This window comes from Rutidosis leptorrhynchoides, chromosome 3 (genome assembly GCF_046630445.1).
Source record: "Rutidosis leptorrhynchoides isolate AG116_Rl617_1_P2 chromosome 3, CSIRO_AGI_Rlap_v1, whole genome shotgun sequence".
Lineage (NCBI taxonomy): Eukaryota > Viridiplantae > Streptophyta > Magnoliopsida > Asterales > Asteraceae > Rutidosis > Rutidosis leptorrhynchoides.
The window spans coordinates 636,442,592-636,464,868 of record NC_092335.1 but is presented as its reverse complement, the minus strand read 5'-3'; the positions used below and the strand labels follow the sequence as shown (position 1 = coordinate 636,464,868).

The 22,277-nt window shown below is 33.8% G+C and overlaps 2 protein-coding genes across 2 annotated transcripts; both read right to left on the bottom strand.

Moving 5' to 3' along the window:
• Positions 1-2,215: 2,215 nt before the first annotated feature.
• LOC139899081 (uncharacterized) lies at positions 2,216-3,760 on the bottom strand. Its single transcript, XM_071881898.1, has 3 exons — positions 3,528-3,760; positions 3,109-3,435; positions 2,216-2,812 (listed from the first exon to the last, which is right to left on the bottom strand). The coding sequence occupies exons 1-3, from the start codon at positions 3,756-3,758 to the stop codon at positions 2,327-2,329; spliced, it is 1,044 nt and encodes a 347-aa protein (XP_071737999.1). The 5' UTR covers positions 3,759-3,760; the 3' UTR covers positions 2,216-2,326.
• Positions 3,761-4,036: 276 nt separating this feature from the next.
• Positions 4,037-7,121, bottom strand: LOC139902393 (uncharacterized). Its single transcript, XM_071885027.1, has 5 exons — positions 6,871-7,121; positions 5,481-6,365; positions 4,780-5,151; positions 4,389-4,544; positions 4,037-4,243 (listed from the first exon to the last, which is right to left on the bottom strand). Exons 1-5 carry the CDS (start codon positions 6,883-6,885, stop codon positions 4,037-4,039), a joined length of 1,635 nt encoding a protein of 544 aa, XP_071741128.1. The 5' UTR covers positions 6,886-7,121.
• Positions 7,122-22,277: the final 15,156 nt, after the last annotated feature.

Below are 22,277 nucleotides of genomic sequence, written 5' to 3'. Positions count from 1 at the left end.
AATCTCGATTCACTGCTAAATGCATGTTGCCAAATTGTGAGTGGAAATGTAGTGCATACAAAATACGCCACACTGACAACTTCATCGTAAAGAAATTGCATGACGTACACACATGCTCACGTACCCAAATTATGGAAAATAATAAACATGCTTCCAAAAAGGTGTTAGGAAGTATTCTGATGGAATCGTTCAAAGCTGCAAATCGAGACTATAATCCAAAAGATATACGTGATGATGTTGGCAACCGTTTTCGGGTGAGCATTTCTTACAATCAAGCATGGAGAGCCAAGTGTCATGCAATAGAGATGCTTCGTGGCAGTATGGATGACTCGTTCCGAATGCTTCCCATTTATCTTCATAACATTAAGATTCATAACCCAGGAAGCATGACAAATGTGGTGACTGACAATGAAAATAGATTCGTGATGTGTTACATGTCCTTTGGCGCAGTTGTAAGTATCACTCATCCTACAATTGTTTTATCTTAAACTAATAGCAATCTCATTTGATTTGTTTGCGTGCAGATTCGATCATTTGTCCAAAATGTTCGCCCTATTATCATCGTTGATGGTGCACATTTGAAAGCTGGATACTTGAGTACAAATTTAGTCGCTGTTGCAATGGATGCCAATAACGGAATTTTGCCATTGGCTTATGGAATTGGTGAAGGCGAGACAAACGAGGTTTGGTCATGGTTTTTTGGCAATCTAAGAGATCATTTAGAAAGTTGTGGTATGAGTAATCGTATGTCAGAGATTACCTTTATTTCTGATCGTGCTCCTTCAATAGCACATGGTATTTCAAATGTGTTTCCTGAAGCCTTTCACTCTTTTTGCGCACGTCATCTATTCATGAACATAAAAACGATGTCCAACAAATTCAAATATTTTGAATGGCACTATTGGAAAATGGTTAAGGCTTATCGTTTGTCAGATTTTCAAGATCATGTTAGTGTATTTCAACGAAGATTAAAAGCGTCTCACAAGTATCTAAATGACGTTGGTTTCAACAAATGGTCCAGAAGTCATGCTGGTCATGTTAGGTATGCATACCTTACTAGCAACAGTGTAGAGTCTATTAACGCTCTATCCAAACATGCTCGCAAACTACCAGTTTGCATGTTATTGGAATTTTTTCGCGCTTCTATACAGGATTGGTTTTTCAAACATCACAACAAAGCAGTTAGTCTCACTTCAACGGTTACTCCATATGTTGAACGTAAATTAGGTAAGAGGACGAACAAATCAAGAAGATGGCAAGCATTTCCATCGACAAACAATCTAATAGAGGTGCGTGATGGAAGGAAAAACGGCCTCGTTAATCTAGAAGATAGAACATGTACATGTGGGCAATGGCAATTATCAGGCATACCTTGCGGACATGTATTGGCAGCAGCACGACTCTTCGGAGTGGAAGATGTTACATGTTATGTATCACATTGGTTCTTGTCTCAAACTTATATAAATACATATTCCGAACACATCCTTCCTTTGCCCCATCGATCCGAATGGTCCGATCCAGGGCCCAAGATCTTGAAAATCGTAAAGCCCCCAATTCAAAAGAAAAGAGCACCTGGACGCCCAAAAAGTACCGATCGGATTCCATCTCAAGGTGAAGAAACTGAAAAGAAAGTAAGAACGTGTACTCGTTGCAAGCAAGCAGGTCATAACCGAACAACATGTAGCGCTTCTTATGACCTAACCGGTGAATCTACTTCTCAGAGGGTTAAAAAAACAGCCTCAAAATCAAAGTCAAAGTCGAAAGAGAAAGTCGAACCTTCGCAAGCTTATCAGTCTCAATTTTATCAAACGTACGATTTAGACCAGAATTAGGGGACCAGAATTAGTTGCTTGTTTATCAGTCTCAGTTTGTTGTTTATCAGTCTCAGTTAGTTGTTTAAATATGTGTCATAAATTGACCTACATAGAGACGCAAGAACGCAAGAAAAATCTTGCGTATGTCATCAAACACACGCAAATACGCAAACAATAACTTGCGTCTGTCTTTAAAAAAGACGCAACTTTTCAAACAATACCTTGCGTATGTCATGAAACATACGCAAGCACGCAAACATCAACTTGCGTATATCTTTTAAATACGCAAGAACGCAAACAAAACCTTGCGTTCCTTCAAACATACGCAAGAACGCAAACAAAACCTTGCGTAAGCCATTTAAAGAGACGCAAGGACGCAAACAACACCTTGCTTCTGTCAAAAAACCAGAAGCAAGGACGCAAAAAAGTCCTTGCGTCTGTCCCAGATTATTTACATACAAAAATTACATGTTTTACCTAAAAACTGTATAATAATTACATCTACAAGTTAACTAATTAACAACCTTTGGGTCCTCTGGGTCCTCTGGTGGTGGTGGTTCCTGTGTATCAAAGCGTGCACGGAAGAATGTTCTTGCCATTCGAATTCTATAGTCCTTAGCAGCCTTTTTAGGGTCTCCAATGTTGTCAATCTGATCCCAACCAAAAACTATCCTCTCCATATGAAGGCAGACCCAAACACCACAATCACCATGGCCACCACTCTGCATTGGCACATACGGTGCATCCTCGATCATCAACTCTACATCTTCTCTGTTCTCATAATAGTCAACAATTTGTGAGTCCTGCTTCTTGTTAAAGTAATCAATAGCCTTCAAATATAACGGCAAGTTGTCTGATAAGTTTTTGAAGACAGCCTCGAGTTGACCTTTTTTCAAACAACCCTTTAAACTATCATAGACTAATACTCTCTGTTCATCTAAGTTCAAAGTGAGTAGTATAAAATGTTCAGGATCTGAAAAATGTACTGGAATCAAAATCTGCAACAAAAGAAACATAAAAAGTCAAGAAGGCAGGACGCAAGGTTGACCTTGCGAGACACGCAAGGACGCAAGGTAGACCTTGCGTCAGGAGCAAGGACGCAAGGTCTACCTTGCGGGTGGACGCATGGACGCAAATTTTACTTTGCGTCCATAATGAAGACGCAAGGTTAATCTTGCGAGGGTCGCAAGGACGCAAGAGAGTGTTTGCGAACGGACGCAAGGGCGCAAGATTTGTCTTGCGCCTATTACAGTTTACTCAAAATGTATAGTTTATATAAAAAAAAAGGACTAACCTTATCACATTCAGCCCAGGATGGATAAAGGTCATCACTACCATCCCCAAGACCAATCAAATACATATAATCTGGGGGATTGAATTTAATGATCCCCTCTGCTTCAGGATTAGATGTATCCCCCTTCTCCTCCTCATTTTGAGTGTCATCATCATAAAAGGACTTGAATTTCTCCAGTTGATTGAGGAAACCCAATGGCATAATCGTCCATCGAGAACTACATGTATAATCTGCAATCGGAAACTGAGGACTCGAGGACATCTGGCTAGCTCGGGGCAGAAACCTCTGCCGAAATCTCAACAGGAAGGTAGCCCATCCATCAATATGCTATAATCAGATCAAGTTGATTATGAATGTTATAAAGCTAAAAACAAAACAAAACAAAACATGCATAAGTTTATAATTATTAACAAACTTACTATGTTTTCCAAATAACCAGAAAATGCAATTCCCAATAAACGTTTCCAAAACTCAGTATCAAGGAAGAGGAAGGTTTCATTTTGGAAAATGAACATGCAACGCGTATCTTGCTTATTGAGGATTAGTGATTTCAAATCTTTTGCTGGCCCCACATGCTTCCTTTGATCTCTCCATGCACTTGGTGGTGGTGGTTGCAAAGTTCCTTGATCGTTTATAAATTTATCAACCATTGACCAAATTTCCTCCTCACAAACCCAATCCTTTTCCTTCCTTTTTCTCTTCCTTTCCTTTTTCTGAAAAAAAAAACAATTAGTAATAAAGACGCAAAGACGCAAGAATTGTCTTGCGTCGGTGTAATGCAAACGCAAATACACAAAACAGTTCTTGCGTCCATCAGTGAAGTATACGCAAAGACGCAAGGTAATCCTTGCGTCCAACAATGAAGAAGACGCAAAGACGCAAGGTGATCCTTGCGTCATTCACTAACATCATGCTTGTCTGCTTGTTTTTATGCTTCATTAACCAATGGAAAATCAACTCCTTGCTCAATCTCCTCAGACACCAGAGCCACGTTCTCATCTTGTTTATCAACAGCTTTTTCAGCCCCTTTTTCAGTAGGCTTTTCAGTTTCCATTGGCAACACATTCTCAGCTTCTTTAGTCCCTTGATGAGAAACTTTCAGCCTTTTTACTCTAGAAGCTACTTCGTCAGACAACTGTATATAATATATGAGTCAGCAAACATACGCAAGGACGCAAGATATATCTTGCGTATACCAAGACGCAAAACGCAAGGTCTTATAAACATCAGGCGCAAGGACGCAAGGAAAACCTTGCGCCTGGTGAATGTTATAGATATACCTTCTCCAATGGTTTTCTGTAGCCCGGTGTTGTGAAAGGGGAATTTAAAAAATGAGTGGGCCTTCTTTCTCTTTTCCCACGTCTAACAACCCTCGGAGATGTATCATTGTCAGAGAAAGATCGAGGATCCACATATGCATCCTCGTTATCAGCATACTATAATGAACAAAACGCAAAAAATAAGAAAAGTTGCCATACGCAAGGTCGCAAGTAAGTCCTTGCGTCTGAGTTAGGGACGCAAGTACAACCTGCGCCTAAATTACAAAAAGACGCAAGGACGCAAGATGGTACTTGCGTCTGATATAACATCAGGCGCAAGGACGCAAGTAAAACCTTGCGCCATCATAACAGGCAAGACGCAAGGTCGCAAATAAAACTTGCGCCAATTTACCTGATGTTCCTGGTGTTCCTGTTCTTTCAAACGTTTTTCATGATCATCAAGCTTCTTTTTACAATCAGCCAACTCCTTTTCTTGATCATCCACCCTCTTAGTCAACATATTAACCATACGCAACAATTCCTGCAATTTGTTGCCTTTTTGTGTTGGATGAGGGTCCGAGGTCTGCTCTGACTCCTCCTGCAATAATTCCTTCAAACTGCCACCCAACTCCTCTTCAACTTGATTATCATCTTGTGTATTTTTCTCGTCTTCAACAACATCTCCTTGAAAGTAAGAGGAACTCTGGATCCACCATTGACAACCTCTCTCTGTCTCAGATGGGTGCAGGGAACGAAAAGGTCTTTTTCTCTTCGGACAATCATCCTGAAATGAAGTTATATTAGTAAAAACAAAAGGACGCAAGGACGCAAAAGTAATTTTGCGTCTAGACGCAAGAACGCAAAGATCATCTTGCGAATAGACGCAAGGACGCAAGAGTAAACTTGCGATACACGCAAGGACGCAAGCATGATTCTTGCGCCTGTAACAAGAATAACCCACGGTTCACACGCAAGGACGCAAGGATATCCTTGCGACACACGCAAGGACGCAAGGTGTATCTTGCGTCCTCATGCGACACATAAAACTGCTCTGTTAAAACAGAAACTGCTGTATATACACTATATAAAAAGCTCTTGGAGATATTAACTAACCATTATATGTAGAAGTTTTAGGTAGTCAGACACTGTAAAGGTTTCAGCAGATGAACGCTTCCAAAATAATGCTCTTGGTACTCCATCCTTATCAGTTTTGGTTGCAAAACTCTTAATGGTACGACGGTATGCCTCGAGGATCCAAATCTTAAATGCCCACATAAAACCAGCCAATGTGTAAGCCTTTCCACCCCCACTCTCTAATTGGCTTTCTCGAACCTCAAAACCTTCGCTCACCGCTGAGTAAGTAGCATCCCAAATACGAGACCCCCATGGGTACACGTTCACCTTATTGAAATCTTCAACCAACCATAGAAACTGTTTACTAACCACATGTTGCCCCTGCTTCCCCATAAACGCTCTCTCTACGATCAAAATTATAGCTAGTCGAACAATATCATCGTCACTAACCTTGGGAACCTTTACATCACCTTGTTTTTTGATAAGGATGTTTTGTATATCACTAACCAAAATGTTGCTGGCATCGGGACGTTCTGGAAAACAACGTCGTCTAATGGGTGCGGTCTTAGATTCATAATTTCGAGGGATGTAATGTGCCATGTCCGTCTGGCTACCAAACATAAAGCCGGTGACTAAACAAAATTCACGCCGACCAAATCTAATCATAAAATTAGGAGAAAAATGAAACCATATATCTTGTTGCTCTTCAGGGTACTTACTAGCATCTAATTTTTCTGAACGCTCACATTTCCGTTGGAGCATGGCATGTACTAGGCCAGGATCATTACCCGTGTATGAAAGATCTAACCAGGGACCAAAGCATGTACTTCTAAATAATTTTTCTTGTCTCTCAGTCAACATTTTCTTGACCTGAGGAATCACGGTCAACATATTCTTCATGGTCAATTTACCTTCCACATAGCCCTGTAAAAGTCAGAAGAACAACAGAAGAAAATCACATAGACGCAAGCAAGCAAGACAGAGATTGCGTACAAGGCCGCAAGGACGCAAGGTTAACCTTGCGTAACAGATGTGCAAGACGCAAGGATGCAAGGTTAACCTTGCGTAACTTATGATCAAGACGCAAGGACGCAAGGGTTACCTTGCGTGCACATGCAAAGGTAAAATTATAGCAAACGTAAGGTCGCAAATATCACCTTGCGTACATTGTGAGGCATACGCAAGGACGCAAGGATTGTCTTGCGTCTACATAGCAACAGAGTTACACAACTTGAATCTAGCAAAAATTCCTGGGTATCATACGCAATCTCAATAATATACAATCAAAAACACAAAATACAAACAAATTTCGTTGACACATTTTTTCGAACACTTGGCGTGCAAAGAGTGCAAAAACTTTGTTTTAGCACATAAATCTAAGCACTATGAAGTAGATCGAATAATATAACATAGATCTAAGAAATCTAACCTGTTCTTGAGACATAGTGAACGATGATGGTGATTCGATGATGTTGGTGGCGTAGAAGCTCGCTTGTACTCGGGAAGATCGAAGATGGAAGGATGAAGAAGATCTAGTAACGATGAAGATGTGAGGAGGATGACGTGAGGATGATGATGAAGATTTTGCGAGTGATTTGCGAGTGTTTGGATCTTGCGAATGACGAGCGAAAGGGCACCAGAGAGGAGTTTGCGTATGTGTGTGGGAACAGTGAACGCAAACTGATCATTTAACTAGTTCTTTTACAGCTACACGCAAGGTCGCAACATCGCAAAGACGCAAAGACGCAAGGTCGCAAGGTCGCAAGGACGCAAGCTGTCTTGCGCCTTGCGAGGGCAAATTGTCAAACTTTTTTTTTTTAGGGCTGTCAGTCAACAAGCTTAAAAAAAAAGGGCATTTTGGTGATAATCCCTAGATTATAGAAATATGTTTTAAAAACTCATATTATTCCACAACAGCTTCTTTTAATGTTTGATTGAAACAAATAATTAATTAAACTTATATATTGTAATCTGAAAAACTTGGTAATGATGTTTATTTTAAAGTATAACTATCTTGTAAACAAAAAATCAACAACTATTTATTTAAAACATTTATAACTATAATTATATTAATCCATAATCTTGAAGCACAAATACTTCATCAAAACACAAATCATTTAACAAAAAACAAATAGAGGAAACATCATCTCTGTAAAACAAACAAAATGAAAACTTTGTTAGTGGCCTTCAAATAAGTTGGATGCAAACTCAGACCACTTTTATTGTAGCATCACTATCTTTTATTTTAAAGAACAAAAATTGTAGTGCTTCAAGATTATGCCAAACATCAAACTTAAATAGGCTCCATCTTAGGTATTTTCATAGCACCTATTCCTACAGTTGTTCCTCCAGTGGGTGTTTCTTCATCAACAATGCCATCTGCATCAACACTTTTACGTTTCCCGTCTGCTGAGTCACCTGTTACGGATTTTCCAGAGCTTAATACACCGGCATGGTCCCCATACTTAATATGCTAACCTCAAAATAAATAGGTTAGTGGGAAACTATTCCAAAAGTGGACAAATACCAAATGCGATTAATATCTATAAATAACCATATCATACTGTAAATTTAGTAAATTATCAAACCTTGTATGGTGTCGGAGTTTGAAAAACTTTGTCATCATCTACGATGTTAATCGTTTGAGGATCTTCTTGTAGTTTAAGGTTAATTGCATTCAACACCTCAGCATCATCAGTAGCATCTACCACAGTGTAGCTATTGTAGTTGTTGTCGATGATAAAGTCAGTCCTTTTAGCTATAAAAACAAAGGTGTTGTTCTTAACATCCTCAACTTCATATGGTAATTCTTCAGGCCCACCACACTACATTACATATGTATACATTGAATTTAGTCTTTTTTATTAATGTTAACTTATCATGTATAGTAATTAAGAAGTGTTCGATAGTAAAAAAGTTTACCGAAAAAGCTCTAACATTAAGCCAAGCAGCACTTCTCCCAGCAACCTTCGAGAGCTGGCTATCAAACATTATGAGACCACAACTACCACTCTCGTCGCTAATGATAGTGCTCTAAATGAACATATATTTTGTATCAATATCCATCCAATATGTAAAGCTTTTAGTTGCAATTGTTCTATTTTTATGTAATATTCGTTTAAATAAATAAGTGCGAAGACAAAAGAAGAAAACGACGATTTGAAGACGCAAATGACCAAAAAGCTCAAAAGTACAAAGTACAATCCAAGTGGTTCGATTTATTGATAAGAAACGTCTAAAAGTTACAAGAGTACGAGCCGCGAAATGCAAAGTACAAGATATTAAATAGTACGAAAGGACGTTCGAAAATCCGGAACCGGGACCTGAGCCAACTATCAACGCGCGACGCAACGGAGCTAAAATTACAAGTCAACTATGCACATAAATATAATATAATATATAAATAATTCTTAAAATTATATATATATATATTATATTATATATTAAAAACCGTCGGCAAACTAGAAAACAAAAGTATGTGAGCTGGATCAGAGGGCCATGCAATCGCATGGCCAGAAGGCACAAAATCCATGCAATCGCATGGGCATCAGAATCTGGCCAAGTGCTATAAAAGGCGACGAATTCTGCACGAAAGATAGACATCTTTTTCTTTTCCTTCTCGGTAATAATAATTGATAATGCTAAAAAATGAACATATATTTCATAGCATTATCCCTCAAGAAAGACAAGCTTTTGGTTGCAATTGTTCTATTTACAAGTAATATTCGTTTAAAAAAATAAGTGCGAAGACAAAAGAAGAAAACGAAGATTTGAAGACGCAAATGACAAAAAAGCTCAAATGTACAAGATACAATTCAAGTGGTTCAATTTGTTGATGAATAACGTCTAAATATGATAACAGTACAAGCAGCAAAACGTAAAGTACAAGATATCTAAGCATACGAAAAGGCGTTCAAAAATCCGAAACCGAGACATGAACCAACTATCAACGTACGACTCAACGGAGCTAAAATTACAAGTCAACTATGCACAAGAATATAATATAATATATAAATAATTCATAATAAGAATAATAATAATATATAATAAATAATTCAAATTGATTGAATCATTTTGAGCAGCCATCGAATAATAAAGATCAAGTTGATAATAATATAATATATAAAATAATAATAATAATATAATAATAATAATATTATATATCATGTTGATAAGCAGCCATCGGAATGTGCATGGAAAAGTTGAATTTATCAACTACAAGCTAACTTTCAAACAATCAACAGTGCAATCATATTGGCTATAAATAGAGAACACGGATAGAGGCAAAGGGAGAACATATATTATCTATCTCTCACTCTCAATATATATAAGTTATTAATCATTGTAAGTTATGTTCAACCTTTTTAAATTAATGTCTCGTAGCTAAGTTATTATTATGCTTATTTAAGCCAAAGTAATCATGATGTTGGGCTAAAATATTAAAGACGGGGTTATTGGGCTTTGTACCATAATTGGAGTTTGGACAAAAGAACGACACTTGTGGAAATTTGTGATGACCAGGAAAATTTCGACTTATTCTGAACCAAATTCTCGATATGGTTTAATATTTCTGACACGATAAGCAAAGTCTGTTAAACCGAATCTCAAAACTTTTGAACTATTCAATTACCCTTCGATTGTTCTCAACGATTCGCGAACAATTATATGTAAATAGATACATATACTATAACTTGAAAACGTAACAAAGTGTTGAGTATACTGTACTGTGCATTAAACTTGTTGGTTTGAATATGTGATTGATATATTTAACTACTGAGTTAAAAGATTATGCCAATCGATTGAATTAAAAGATATTTATTGAGTCCCTTAAGAATTATAATATTATTACGAGTTTCTGTTGTGAGGTCCACGTTGATTTGGGAAATCATTCATGCTTAACGGTATTCGGAATAAATGGTAAAGTGTTTGTTTAAATAACGTAATTTGGACACATACAATAATAAGGAATATTAACTGTTAGAATTAGATATATGAATAAATTGCGATATGTATTTTAAAACGTGTTTATAAATATTAAGAATAGATATTAACTTGGTTATGAAACGTTTGATAAATACTATTATATTAATAAATAACGAGACAATGATTTATAGAAGTAAATGACCAAAACACTCGAAAGATTAAGATATACTTTGAGTGGTATAGTTTATTGATAATTTAAGACTATATTTTGACAAAGGTACGAGTCACGAAACGTAAAGTGATAGTTTTCTAAGCATACGAAAATACGTTCGAGAAACCGGAACCGGGGCATAAGTCGAGTGACAACGTACGAGACATCGGAACAAAAATTTCAAGTCAACTATGCACGAGAATATAATATATAATTAATTAATATAAATTATATATATTATATATTAATAAATAAATATGTCGACAAATAAGAAAACAAAAGTTTGTGAGCTGGATCAGAGGGCCATGCAATCGCATGGCCTTGAAGCACAAATCCCATGCGATCGCATGGGGTAATTTTTCAAAAAAAGGTTCTATAAATTGCACGATTTCAGTTCTGTTTTTCTCACACTCTTAATATTACTCCGTAAGTATTTATTTATATTATTTATATTATTATTATTATTATTATTATTATTATTATTATTATTATTATTATTATTATTATTATTATTATTATTATTATTAATCTTATTATTATTAGTATTATTAATTAGTATTATACATAAAATACTACGACGAGGTTATGAGCGTGTCACCTTCAAAATGGGTTTTCGAGCGGGATAGAACTAAGAAAATTATGGGTTATAGCTATGGAGGTTATGGGTAATCTTCGTGGGTATTGTTCGCAAGTCAAACCTAGTGTTTATCATCTCTGTTACGTCTACGTACTGTCCTACAATATTGAATCTCAATATTGATACGTAAGCACTCATATTTTATCTTTTATATATTAATTGTGTATCCATGTCTAGTACTCGAGTATATATATTTGTGCATGTTTGTATGCTAAATTTCATTGTTAAACAGTTTATGATGAATCACGAATTAAATACATATATTACTGATAAAAGGTATATGATATGCATGTTTTTGGAAAGCTGGCGAAAAATCAATAACTTTTCATTTAGATATCGAATAGTTTCGATGAATGGATTAAAAGATATGATCAACTGAATTATGATTGATGTTAATTCAAATTGCTTTTGAATCTGCAATTAATATTTAAACAAATTGTTTACGAGATTGATAAAATGGATTTTTAAATATTACCAGCCGAGTAAATGAATTCTTATATAAAGCACGTATCGTTTTGTTGAACTATTGTCACATTTTGAAATGACTTTGGATAACTTTTGTATGTCGATCTCGAGCATTAGGATTGTGATACACTATGACCAGACCTAGCTTGATAGACATTTATTTACTAACATATGTTCTCTAAGTTGAGATCTACGGTTAATTTTGCATTCCGAGTTTCGGTCACATTTTGATGAACGACTTTATATGCTGCTAAGGTGAGTTTCATTTGCTCCCTTTTTAATTGCTTTTGCAATATATATTTTTGGACTGAGAATACATGCACTTTATTTTAAAATGGATACAAGTACGTACTAAATTCTACACTGAGTTTGAACTGAAAATCCCTTAGCTTTGGTAACTAGTAACTGCCGGTTATAAGAACTGGTGGGCGCGAGTAGTAGTATATGGATCCATAGGGTTTGATATCCCCGTCCGAGCTAGAGCACTAGCCTTTTAACGGACGTATGCTATTTGAGAAGCGTACATGTTGGTTTGCGTGTATTATTAAGATGGTTATACAAATTGTACAAATTATATATACGTTAAGTTTAGTTACCAGGGTGCTCAATTTCGTAGAATATTTTGATAAACGTTTCTGGATGAAACAACTGAAATCTTGTGATCCACCTTTATATACAGATTATGCGAAACACTAAAACTATGAACTCACCAACCTTTGTGTTGACACTTGTTAGTATGTTTATTCTCAGGTTCCCTAGAAGTCTTCCGCTGTTTGCTTATATGTTAGACAAGCTATGTGCATGGAGTCTTACATGGCATATTTATCAAAGAAACGTTGCATTCACCAAATCATCACCATGTATCTTATTTTGACTGCATTGTCAACGGAATTACTATTGTAAACTATTATTTACGGTGATTGTCTATATGTAGAAATCATCAGATGTCGAAAACCTTTGATTTAAATATTCATTTATGGTGTGTCTTTTCAAAAGAATGCAATGTTTACAAAACGTATCATATAGAGGTCAAATACCTCGCAATGAAATCGATGAATGACGTGTTCATCCATATGGATTTGGAGCGATTGTCACAGTTGGTATCAGAGCGTTGGTCCTAGCGAACCAGGTCTTGCATGAGTGTGTCTAACTGATAGTTGTTAAGATGCATTAGTAAGTCTGGACTTCGACCGTGTCTGCATGTTAAAAGTTTTGCTTATCATTTCTTGTCGGAAATTACATGCTTATCACTCTTAAGTCTAGACACGTTTTCCTGCATTTATTGCATAAATAGTGTATAGACAAAAATTCATATCTTAGCGTATCTGTTACTGTAAACGTTTCCTGACACCTTCCGAAAATTTCTCCGTAATTTACGGGATTTTGGTATTATATATACATATGTAAATTATGTATTGAAGAGTACCAATCTAAATTCTATAATCTATTTCATATCAAAAATCATCTATCTAATTATACAAGATGGATCCCGTATCTAGTTCAAATTCCTTAAATTCTGACAGCTATTCCGATATGGATATTCATCCGAACTCTGAAGAAAGTGTAACCGGAATGGATCAACCAATCAGCCATCACCTATTCTGGATGAATTGGGGATGAGTTCGTAGCCTACTTAATCATTGGAGATAAGAAGAAGGTGATCCCTTCCATCCACCACATTGCCCTCTTGGTGAAGAACCTGAAGCACTTATCGGCGAACCTGTTCGAGACACCATTTTCTCTCTCATTTCCAGAGTATCTCGTCACGATAATATACTATCTCAAATTCTGGATCTTATTCATCCACTCGTCTGAACCGCCAATCATCCCGGTGTAATAGAAGAAGTCAACGAGCTTCGCGCTCGGGTAGTGGCTTTGGAGAACATGGTGCAAATGTTACAAGCACCAGCAGCAGCACCGGCAGCAACAGTACCACCATCAGCAACACCAACAGTACCATCACCACCACCACCAACAACATCCGCATCCCACACCTCAACATCACAATCTGTACCTCGAACATCAACGTCATACGCACCATAGTTACCAAGAAATACCAGCAACAATAACCGATGAAGTATTAACTCATTTTCCCTGAAGAAATTTTATGTATATTTAATATATATGAATTTTGAAATCAAAATAAATCTTTTCGTACTAAGCTATTAATGTGAATTTTAACTGGTAGGTACTACTCGGTTAGTTCATATTACTAATATGCAATGATGTACATCCTTCCTTAACAACTTAACCATTGTTAACTGCAATCTCTGTTTCAACCCAATGAATTCCATTTCATAATAAACTAAGTGTATTAATCAATTACATAATTGATTTTACATTTTCAATTTCGATATACTCGAAACTTTCTAGAAAACATCATCTGTGCCTTGTAGGGATCACAAAAATTCCACGAGCACCAACATCCTTCACCGAGGAATATCAATAAGAATAAATAATGAAGTGCTGATTTCATTAGTGAAAAACTCCGCAAAGATTATGTAATCTTTAATGTTTTAGAGATTAATCATTTCTAAGTCAAGCCGAAAATCAAATGAGCTTAATATGATATTAACTCATTAAATCTGTATTAGATCTGAAGAAAATATACATACATATATTTTCATAAAGACGGTAATAAAAATTCTTTTGTACAAAGTATTAATTGTGAAATCTTTAACGGGTAGGTACTACTCGAGAAATATTTAAGTTCACAATTAATATGTTACACTGTACATTCTTCAATTTTGATTCAAAAATCATTAACTATACTCACTATCTTCACAATGATACACAATCATTTCATACAAATTCAATCACATATTCTAATATCGACGGATCAGAATCCAAGCCATAACTCTGAACTGGTGACATCATTCTTAGATCTCTACATCTTTCAAAGCTATACTTTGACTTCAAAACTATGCAAGATCCTTTAGCATTGTTTTTACCGAAAATAACCTTGCAATTCCTTTTCAAAGTATCCAGTATTATCAACCAGTCAACGACGACCTTTTAGACTTGTAACTTTGGCATATACGTTTTTGTTACTGGGGAACATTTCATGTTCCACCACATTAGCAGTAAATTTACCAACAACTTCATTGATCTTTGACCTTCCGAAAAATCCTTATACTCATTGAAACCGTATCATGTACTCATCCACATCTTGTAACGGCAATTGCCATACCAACTATCGGGAATTAGCAATCAGTATTTTGAAATCTTGCAGCACGTCGACGTCAACAGTTATATGTGTACATATAACGTGTACCTCCTGGACTTACATACTTCGAATGTGAAGTTTCCGAAAAACACCCCAAACTACGAAACTAGTTCTCTGAATTTTGGAAAAATGTTGATGAAGCAGCAAAAACTGTAAACGACCTTAACAGTCAAAAGTTTGATGATAAAGAATAGTATGGTGGTAAAGCTGAAAAAAAGAGAAAGTTTGGAACTGAAAAACGGACTGAGTAAAGTATGAAAGAGGTTGTGAATAAATCACAAAGACTGAACCTGCCTTCAAAGAATCCAAATGATTCAGTGACTGCTGAAACCATTAGTAAGAACCTTACTTCTTATTCTAAACCTTCACAGACAGATTTTCCGCATCATCCTCTGATATTAGAAATTCTAAGATATCTTCGTAACTTTCATTATAAATATCCTCGATATTTCTGGAGATATCTTCATACCTATTCTTATCAGAAATCATTCATCTCTTCGCACTATCTGTGTTACATCATAAAAGAAACTATTTTAGTTTCTAAAATCTGAAAAATTCGAAAAAATGGATGTTTTGAAGTAATATTGGGAACTGAAGCATGAGTTAGTATAATATAATGACACTTGATCAACGTGATTATATTACAGTAAGTCATGCTGAGTTTCTAATGAAACGTGATAAAGGTTCACAGATCACACCCTCATCATGAACCATGTTACATAACTCTTTCATTCTATTTAATCTCTAAATATATCAAGAAAATACTTTTCTTGATGATTCGGTCTTTTTAAGATATTCTGGTAATTTGACAAATCAAGATCGTGTCATTACAATTTCTTTCTTAGAACATTAACTATGTTCATTTCGAAATGTATAGCTACAAATTTTGGACCATTATTCGCTTGACTTGAAGTCGGGAAGGAAAAATGAAAGCATGGAACTCCTAAATATAAGGGAAAATATAAAGCCTGACAACAACACATATATTACAAACCGTTTATATCAATGCGTATAGCAATATAAAGACACGGGAGAATGAAAAATACTATAACCCCAAGGTAATAGTAGAAGAAAATAACTTCCTCTGGTGGTAGATGAAAAAGAAGAATGACAGATATAAAAGTTAGGAGTATATCAAGAATCAGAACTGAATGAAGCATTTCACAATCTTTTGGAAGTATGAAATGAGGAAGAAGATTATAGGAGTGGTGAAAATAAATGAAACGGAAGAGGTCAATTTATAGAAAAATATCAGACATAACACTCGAGGCAGATTACGCATTTAATCAAAGGAAATCATAATTTTCTTAATCTCCGAAGAATCAAATCTTATCTAGATTACAAAGATCTTCTTTAATCCTTGAATTCCGAAAATTAATCGATACTACGTCAAAAGATAAGACGAATTCCTATTTCACTCTATTACGATAACTTCTCTCATACACTTCGAGTAATTGGATTGCTTTATCCATATTATTCAATGGTGATAAAACTTTATTTATCGACTCATATACGTCATGAAAACATTTTTATTGTTAGCCATGACAACCTCACTCAAATTTTGGGACGAAATTTTTTTAACGGGTAGGTACTGTGATGACCCGGAAAATTTCGACTTATTCTGAACCAAATCCTCGATATGGTTTAATATTTCTGACACGATAAGCAAAGTCTGTTAAACTGAATCTCAAAACTTTTGAACTATTCAATTACCCTTCGATTGTTCTCAACGATTCGCGAACAATTATATGTAAATAGATACATATACTATAACTTGAAAACGTAACAAAGTGTTGAGTATACTGTACTGTGCATTAAACTTGTTGGTTTGAATACGTGATTGATATATTTAACTATTGAGTTAAAAGATTATGCCAATCGATTGAATTAAAAGATATTTATTGAGTCCCTTAAGAATTATAATATTATTACGAGTTTCTGTTGTGAGGTCCACGTTGATTTGGGAAATCATTCATGTTTAACGGTATTCGGAATAAATGGTAAAGTGTTTGTTTAAATAACGTAATTTGGACACATACAATAATAAGGAATATTAACTATTAGAATAAGATATATGAATAAATTGCGCTATGTATTTTAAAACGTGTTTATATATATTAAGAATAGATATTAACTTGGTTATGAAACGTTTGATAAACACTATTATATTAATAAATAATGAGACAATGATTTATAGAAGTAAATGACAAAAACACTCGAAAGATTAAGATATACTTTGAGTGGTATAGTTTATTGATAATTTAAGACTATATTTTGACAAAGGTACGAGTCACTAAACGTAAAGTGATAGTTTTCTAAGCATACGAAAATGCGTTCGAGAAACCGGAACCGGGGCATAAGTTGAGTGACAACGTACGAGACATCGGAACAAAAATTTCAAGTCAACTATGCACGAGAATATAATATAATATATAATTAATTAATATAAATTATATATTATTTAACGATCGGTCCTAATCCTCCCGGACGTAGTCTTCAACAGTTGGTCTCATTGCGATGATCGACTCCAAGTAATGTCCTTATTATGAGCAAATGCACAGCGGAAGACTTAATTCGTACCTGAGAATAACATGTTTTAAAATGTCAACATAAAGTTGGTGAGATATATAGGTTTGATGCTAGAAGCGTTATAACTATGGACCACAAGATTTCATGTTTATACATAATACACTCCTCGTGTATGAAAAGTCGTTGAGCACTTGGTAACCATACTTAACTAAAAGTCACAGCAGCATACTCTTAAATAAACCCTACACCGTACCAAGTGTAGTAACGAAACGAAGTACTGTGCAACCGTTTAAAACTGGTCGTCCAGCCCGGTTGGGGTTGTCAGGCCCGATAGATCTATCAACAGGATTCGCGTTTACGCTCCTCACGTAAATATTAGCTACCAAGTATAAAGAAATATGCCATGGTACAACTCAACGTAAAGTTTATTTTTGATCACTTGTGTCCATATCGTAAATCATTTATAAAAAACAACGCATGTATTCTCAGCCCAAAAATATTTAGAGTTTAAAAGGGACTATATACTCACCATACTGTATTTTGTAGTAAAAATACATATAACATCATTGAACAAGTGTAGGGTTGGCCTTGGATTCACGAACCTATATCATTTGGATATTTATTATTACACATAATTGTAACTGCACAAATTTATTTATTATATCATTAATTTGTATACTTAATTTGTGTATATTTTTATAATGGTTAAAATTTATATAGTTATGTGAAATTTTAATATAATTATAGTATATGTAACAAATATATTTTTAGATACAATATTTATCTGTTTAAAAGATAGTTTTGATAATAATACGATTTACTAATAATAATAATAATAATTTTACTAATAATAATACTATTAATATTTAATTAAGTTACTTGGTAACAAAATGATAATAATATTAATATTATTTATAATTATAATTTTATTCATAATAATAATTAACACTTATTCTAGCATTACTAATAATAATAATTTTAATATATGTAATAATAATAATAACAATATCAATATTAGTTTATGGAAACAAGTTATTAACAATAATAATAATGATAATAAATTTGATAAGAAAGCTACCTCAAGTGAATTGGGTTCCAAAAAAAATGTATGACAGCCCCTGGACTCGAACCCGTGACCTCCCGCTCACCCGCTTAACTCCTTAACCATTCAGGCTATCGCCTATATTCTGATTAATTACGTAACCCGTTTATATTTAAACTATATTTTTGTTTTCCCCTTATTCCTTTCTTCTTCCTTAATCTATAAATCCAAACGACCTAACTAAAATCTGTCATTCGAATTCAGTTAGTTGTTTTGGTTTTAAAAACATTCAAATTAAACAGAAAAGTTCCATATAAAATAATTTTATTCTTTTTAAAACAGAAAAATTAGGATTAAGCTGTAAATAAAAAAAAAAACGCGATGAAGAAGCCTAGTGGTGATTTTAAATTCTAATCCGTTACAGCTTATAATTACAACACAAAGTTAGTACAAAATCATCCTCAGAAACTTTTTATAGCTTTAATTTAGCCAGAAACACAAACACAGCCTCGGATTTGATCGATGAACAACCATTTGACTTTTTGGAAATTAAGTTTAACTTGTAAAATTTGAACTCGATATGTTAATTTGATTCTTGAAACTTTACAGATACTTTAAGCACGAGATTTATAAGTAAACTGCATTTTTAGATTTCTAAAATTGTTAAGATTCGAGTTTTGAAGAGATTGAAGGAAGAACAGGGACTATCGACTGGTTTTTTTTTTAAAATTTTTAATTCGATGAATGCAGTAGGTGTAATATAGTGTGCCAGTTGTTGAATCACGTAATATCCCTAATTTATAGAAATTTGAGTGTTAGTAAACTGATAACGACTGATACCTAAATGATAGGAAAATAAATCAGAAAACAAAAAAAAATATAACAGATATCTATTTTCAACAGTTTTATTCGATTCTGATTCTAATGTCACACAATGTTAAACCAAAAAAATACAAAATTGTAAAAAGTTGAAAGTGATTTGAATTTTTGGATTTAGAGTCTCTCGTACAGTTTATTTTATATAAATATATATTATTAGATAATAAATATAAATGTAATAATAAGACTTTTAATCTCACTTAATAATACTAAAAATAATATTACAAATATAAATATCAAATTCATTGATAATTAATAATAATAATAATAATAATAATTTTTAAAAAAAAAATTTAAGGTTTTTAGTTATATTAATACTAATAATAATAATATTGATGTAAAACAAAAATAATAATAAATAATCATAATAACTTAAAAATTTTAATTTTACTACTAATTATATTAATAATGATATTGGTAATGATAACAATAATATTAATAATAAGAATAAGAATATTAACAATATAACAAAACAATTGTATCCAGTTTCATATTTATATATTTTACATAATAATAATAACACCGATACTTATATTATATATTCTAATAATAGTAATGAGAGTAATAATATTATTATTAAAGATAACAAATTAATAACTAATCATTTTCATATAATAAATAGAAGTATTATAGCATACCTATTATAAATTTTGTATGTATATAATTATAAATTTTATAGATTATAAAATATCTTATATCAATATGTATAGAAATAATTATATACATTATATTAAAATACCATTGTATATATATATATATATATATACATATATTTACAAATAATTGTTCGTGAATCGTCAGGCTTGGTCAAAGGGTAACTAATTATCCAAATATAGATTTCAAACTTTCTAGACTCAACATTAGGGTTTTTGCTTATCGTGTCGGAAACATATAGAGATTAGGGTTTAAATTTGGTCAGAAATTTCCGAGTCGTTACATATTAATAAATAAATATGTCGATAATCAAGAAAACAAAAGTTTGTGAGCTGGATCAGAGGGCCATGCGATCGCATGGCCTTGAAGCACAAATTCCATGCGATCGCATGTGGTACTTTTTCAAAAAAGGTTCTATAAATTGCACGATTTTAGTTCTGTTTTTCTCACACTCTTAATATTACTCCGTAAGTATTTATTTATATTATTATTATTATTATTATTATTATTATTATTAAGATTAATATTATTATTAATCTTATTATTATTAGTATTATTAATTAGTATTATACATAAAATACTACGACGAGGTTATGAGCGTGTCACCTTCAAAATGGGTTTTCGAGCGGGATAGAACTAAGGAAATTATGGGTTATAGCTATGGAGGTTATGGGTAATCTTCATGGGTATTGTTCGCAAGTCAAACCTAGTGTTTATCATCTCTGTTACGTCTACGTACTGTCCTACAATATTGAATCTCAATATTGATACGTAAGCACTCATATTTTATCTTTTATATATTAATTGTGTATCCATGTCTAGTGCTCGAGTATATATATTTGTGCATGCTTGTATGCTAAATTTCGTCGTTAAACAGTTTATGATGAATCACGAATTAAATACATATATTACTGATAAAAGGTATATGATATGCATGTTTTTGGAAAGCTGGCAAAAAATCAATAACTTTTCATTTAGATATCGAATAGTTTCGATGAACGGATTAAAAGATATGACCAACTGAATTATGATTGACGTTAATTCAAATTGCTTTTGAATCTGCAATTAAGATTTAAACAACTTGTTTACGAGATTGATAAAATGGATTTTTAAATATTACCAGCCGAGTAAATGAATTCTTATATAAAGCACGTATCGTTTTGTTGAACTATTGTCAAAATTGACTTTTTGAAACGACTTTGGATAACTTTTGTATGTCGATCTCGAGCATTAGGATTGTGATACACTATGACCAGACCTAGCTTGATAGACATTTATTAACCAACATATGTTCTCTAGGTTGAGATCTACGGTTAATTTTGCATTCCGAGTTTCGGTCACATTTTGATGAACGACTTTATATGCTGCTAAGGTGAGTTTCATTTGCTCCCTTTTTAATTGCTTTTGCAATATATATTTTTAAGCTGAGAATACATGCACTTTATTTTAAAATGGATACAAGTACATACTAAATTCTACACTGAGTTTGAACTGAAAATCCCTTAGCTTTGGTAACTAGTAACTGCCGGTTATAAGAACTGGTGGGCGCGAGTAGTAGTATATGGATCCATAGGGCTTGATATCCCCGTCCGAGCTAGAGCACTAGCCTTTTAATGGACGTATGCTATTTGAGAAGCGTACACATTGGTTTGCGTGTATTATTAAGATGATTATACAAAGGGTAGAAATTATATATACGTTAAGTTTAGTTACCAAGGTGCTCAATTTCGTAGAATATTTTGATAAACGTTTCTGGATGAAACAACTGAAATCTTGTGATCCACCTTTATATACAGATTATGCGAAACACTAAAACTATGAACTCACCAACCTTTGTGTTGACACTTGTTAGTATGTTTATTCTCAGGTTCCCTAGAAGTCTTCCGCTATTTGCTTATATGTTAGACAAGCTATGTGCATGGAGTATTACATGGCATATTTATCAAGGAAACGTTGCATTCACCAAATCATCACCATGTATCTTATTTTGACTGCATTGTCAACGGAATTACTATTGTAAACTATTATTTACGGTGATTGTCTATATGTAGAAATCATCAGATGTCGAAAATCTTTGATTTAAATATTCATTTATGGTGTGTCTTTTCAAAAGAATGCAATGTTTACAAAACGTATCATATAGAGGTCAAATACCTCGCAATGAAATCGATGAATGACGTGTTCGTCCATATGGATTTGGAGCGATCATCACAAAATTAGACTATGGGCTATTAATGATCTTTATATTTGTTTAATTGAATGATAGTTCG

Excerpts from the sequence above, each read along its gene's own strand:
- LOC139899081 (XM_071881898.1), bottom strand. The coding sequence starts at position 3,758 with ATGGTTGATAAATTTATAAACGATCAAGGAACTTTGCAACCACCACCA. Across the intron at positions 3,436-3,527 it reads CTGGTTATTTGGAAAACATA|CATATTGATGGATGGGCTAC; the intron begins GTAAGTTTGTTA and ends ATCTGATTATAG. Across the intron at positions 2,813-3,108 it reads CCTGGGCTGAATGTGATAAG|ATTTTGATTCCAGTACATTT; the intron begins GTTAGTCCTTTT and ends CTTTTGTTGCAG.
- LOC139902393 (XM_071885027.1), bottom strand. Across the intron at positions 5,152-5,480 it reads TAAAACTTCTACATATAATG|GATGATTGTCCGAAGAGAAA; the intron begins GTTAGTTAATAT and ends ACTTCATTTCAG. Across the intron at positions 4,545-4,779 it reads AGGAACACCAGGAACATCAG|TATGCTGATAACGAGGATGC; the intron begins GTAAATTGGCGC and ends TGTTCATTATAG.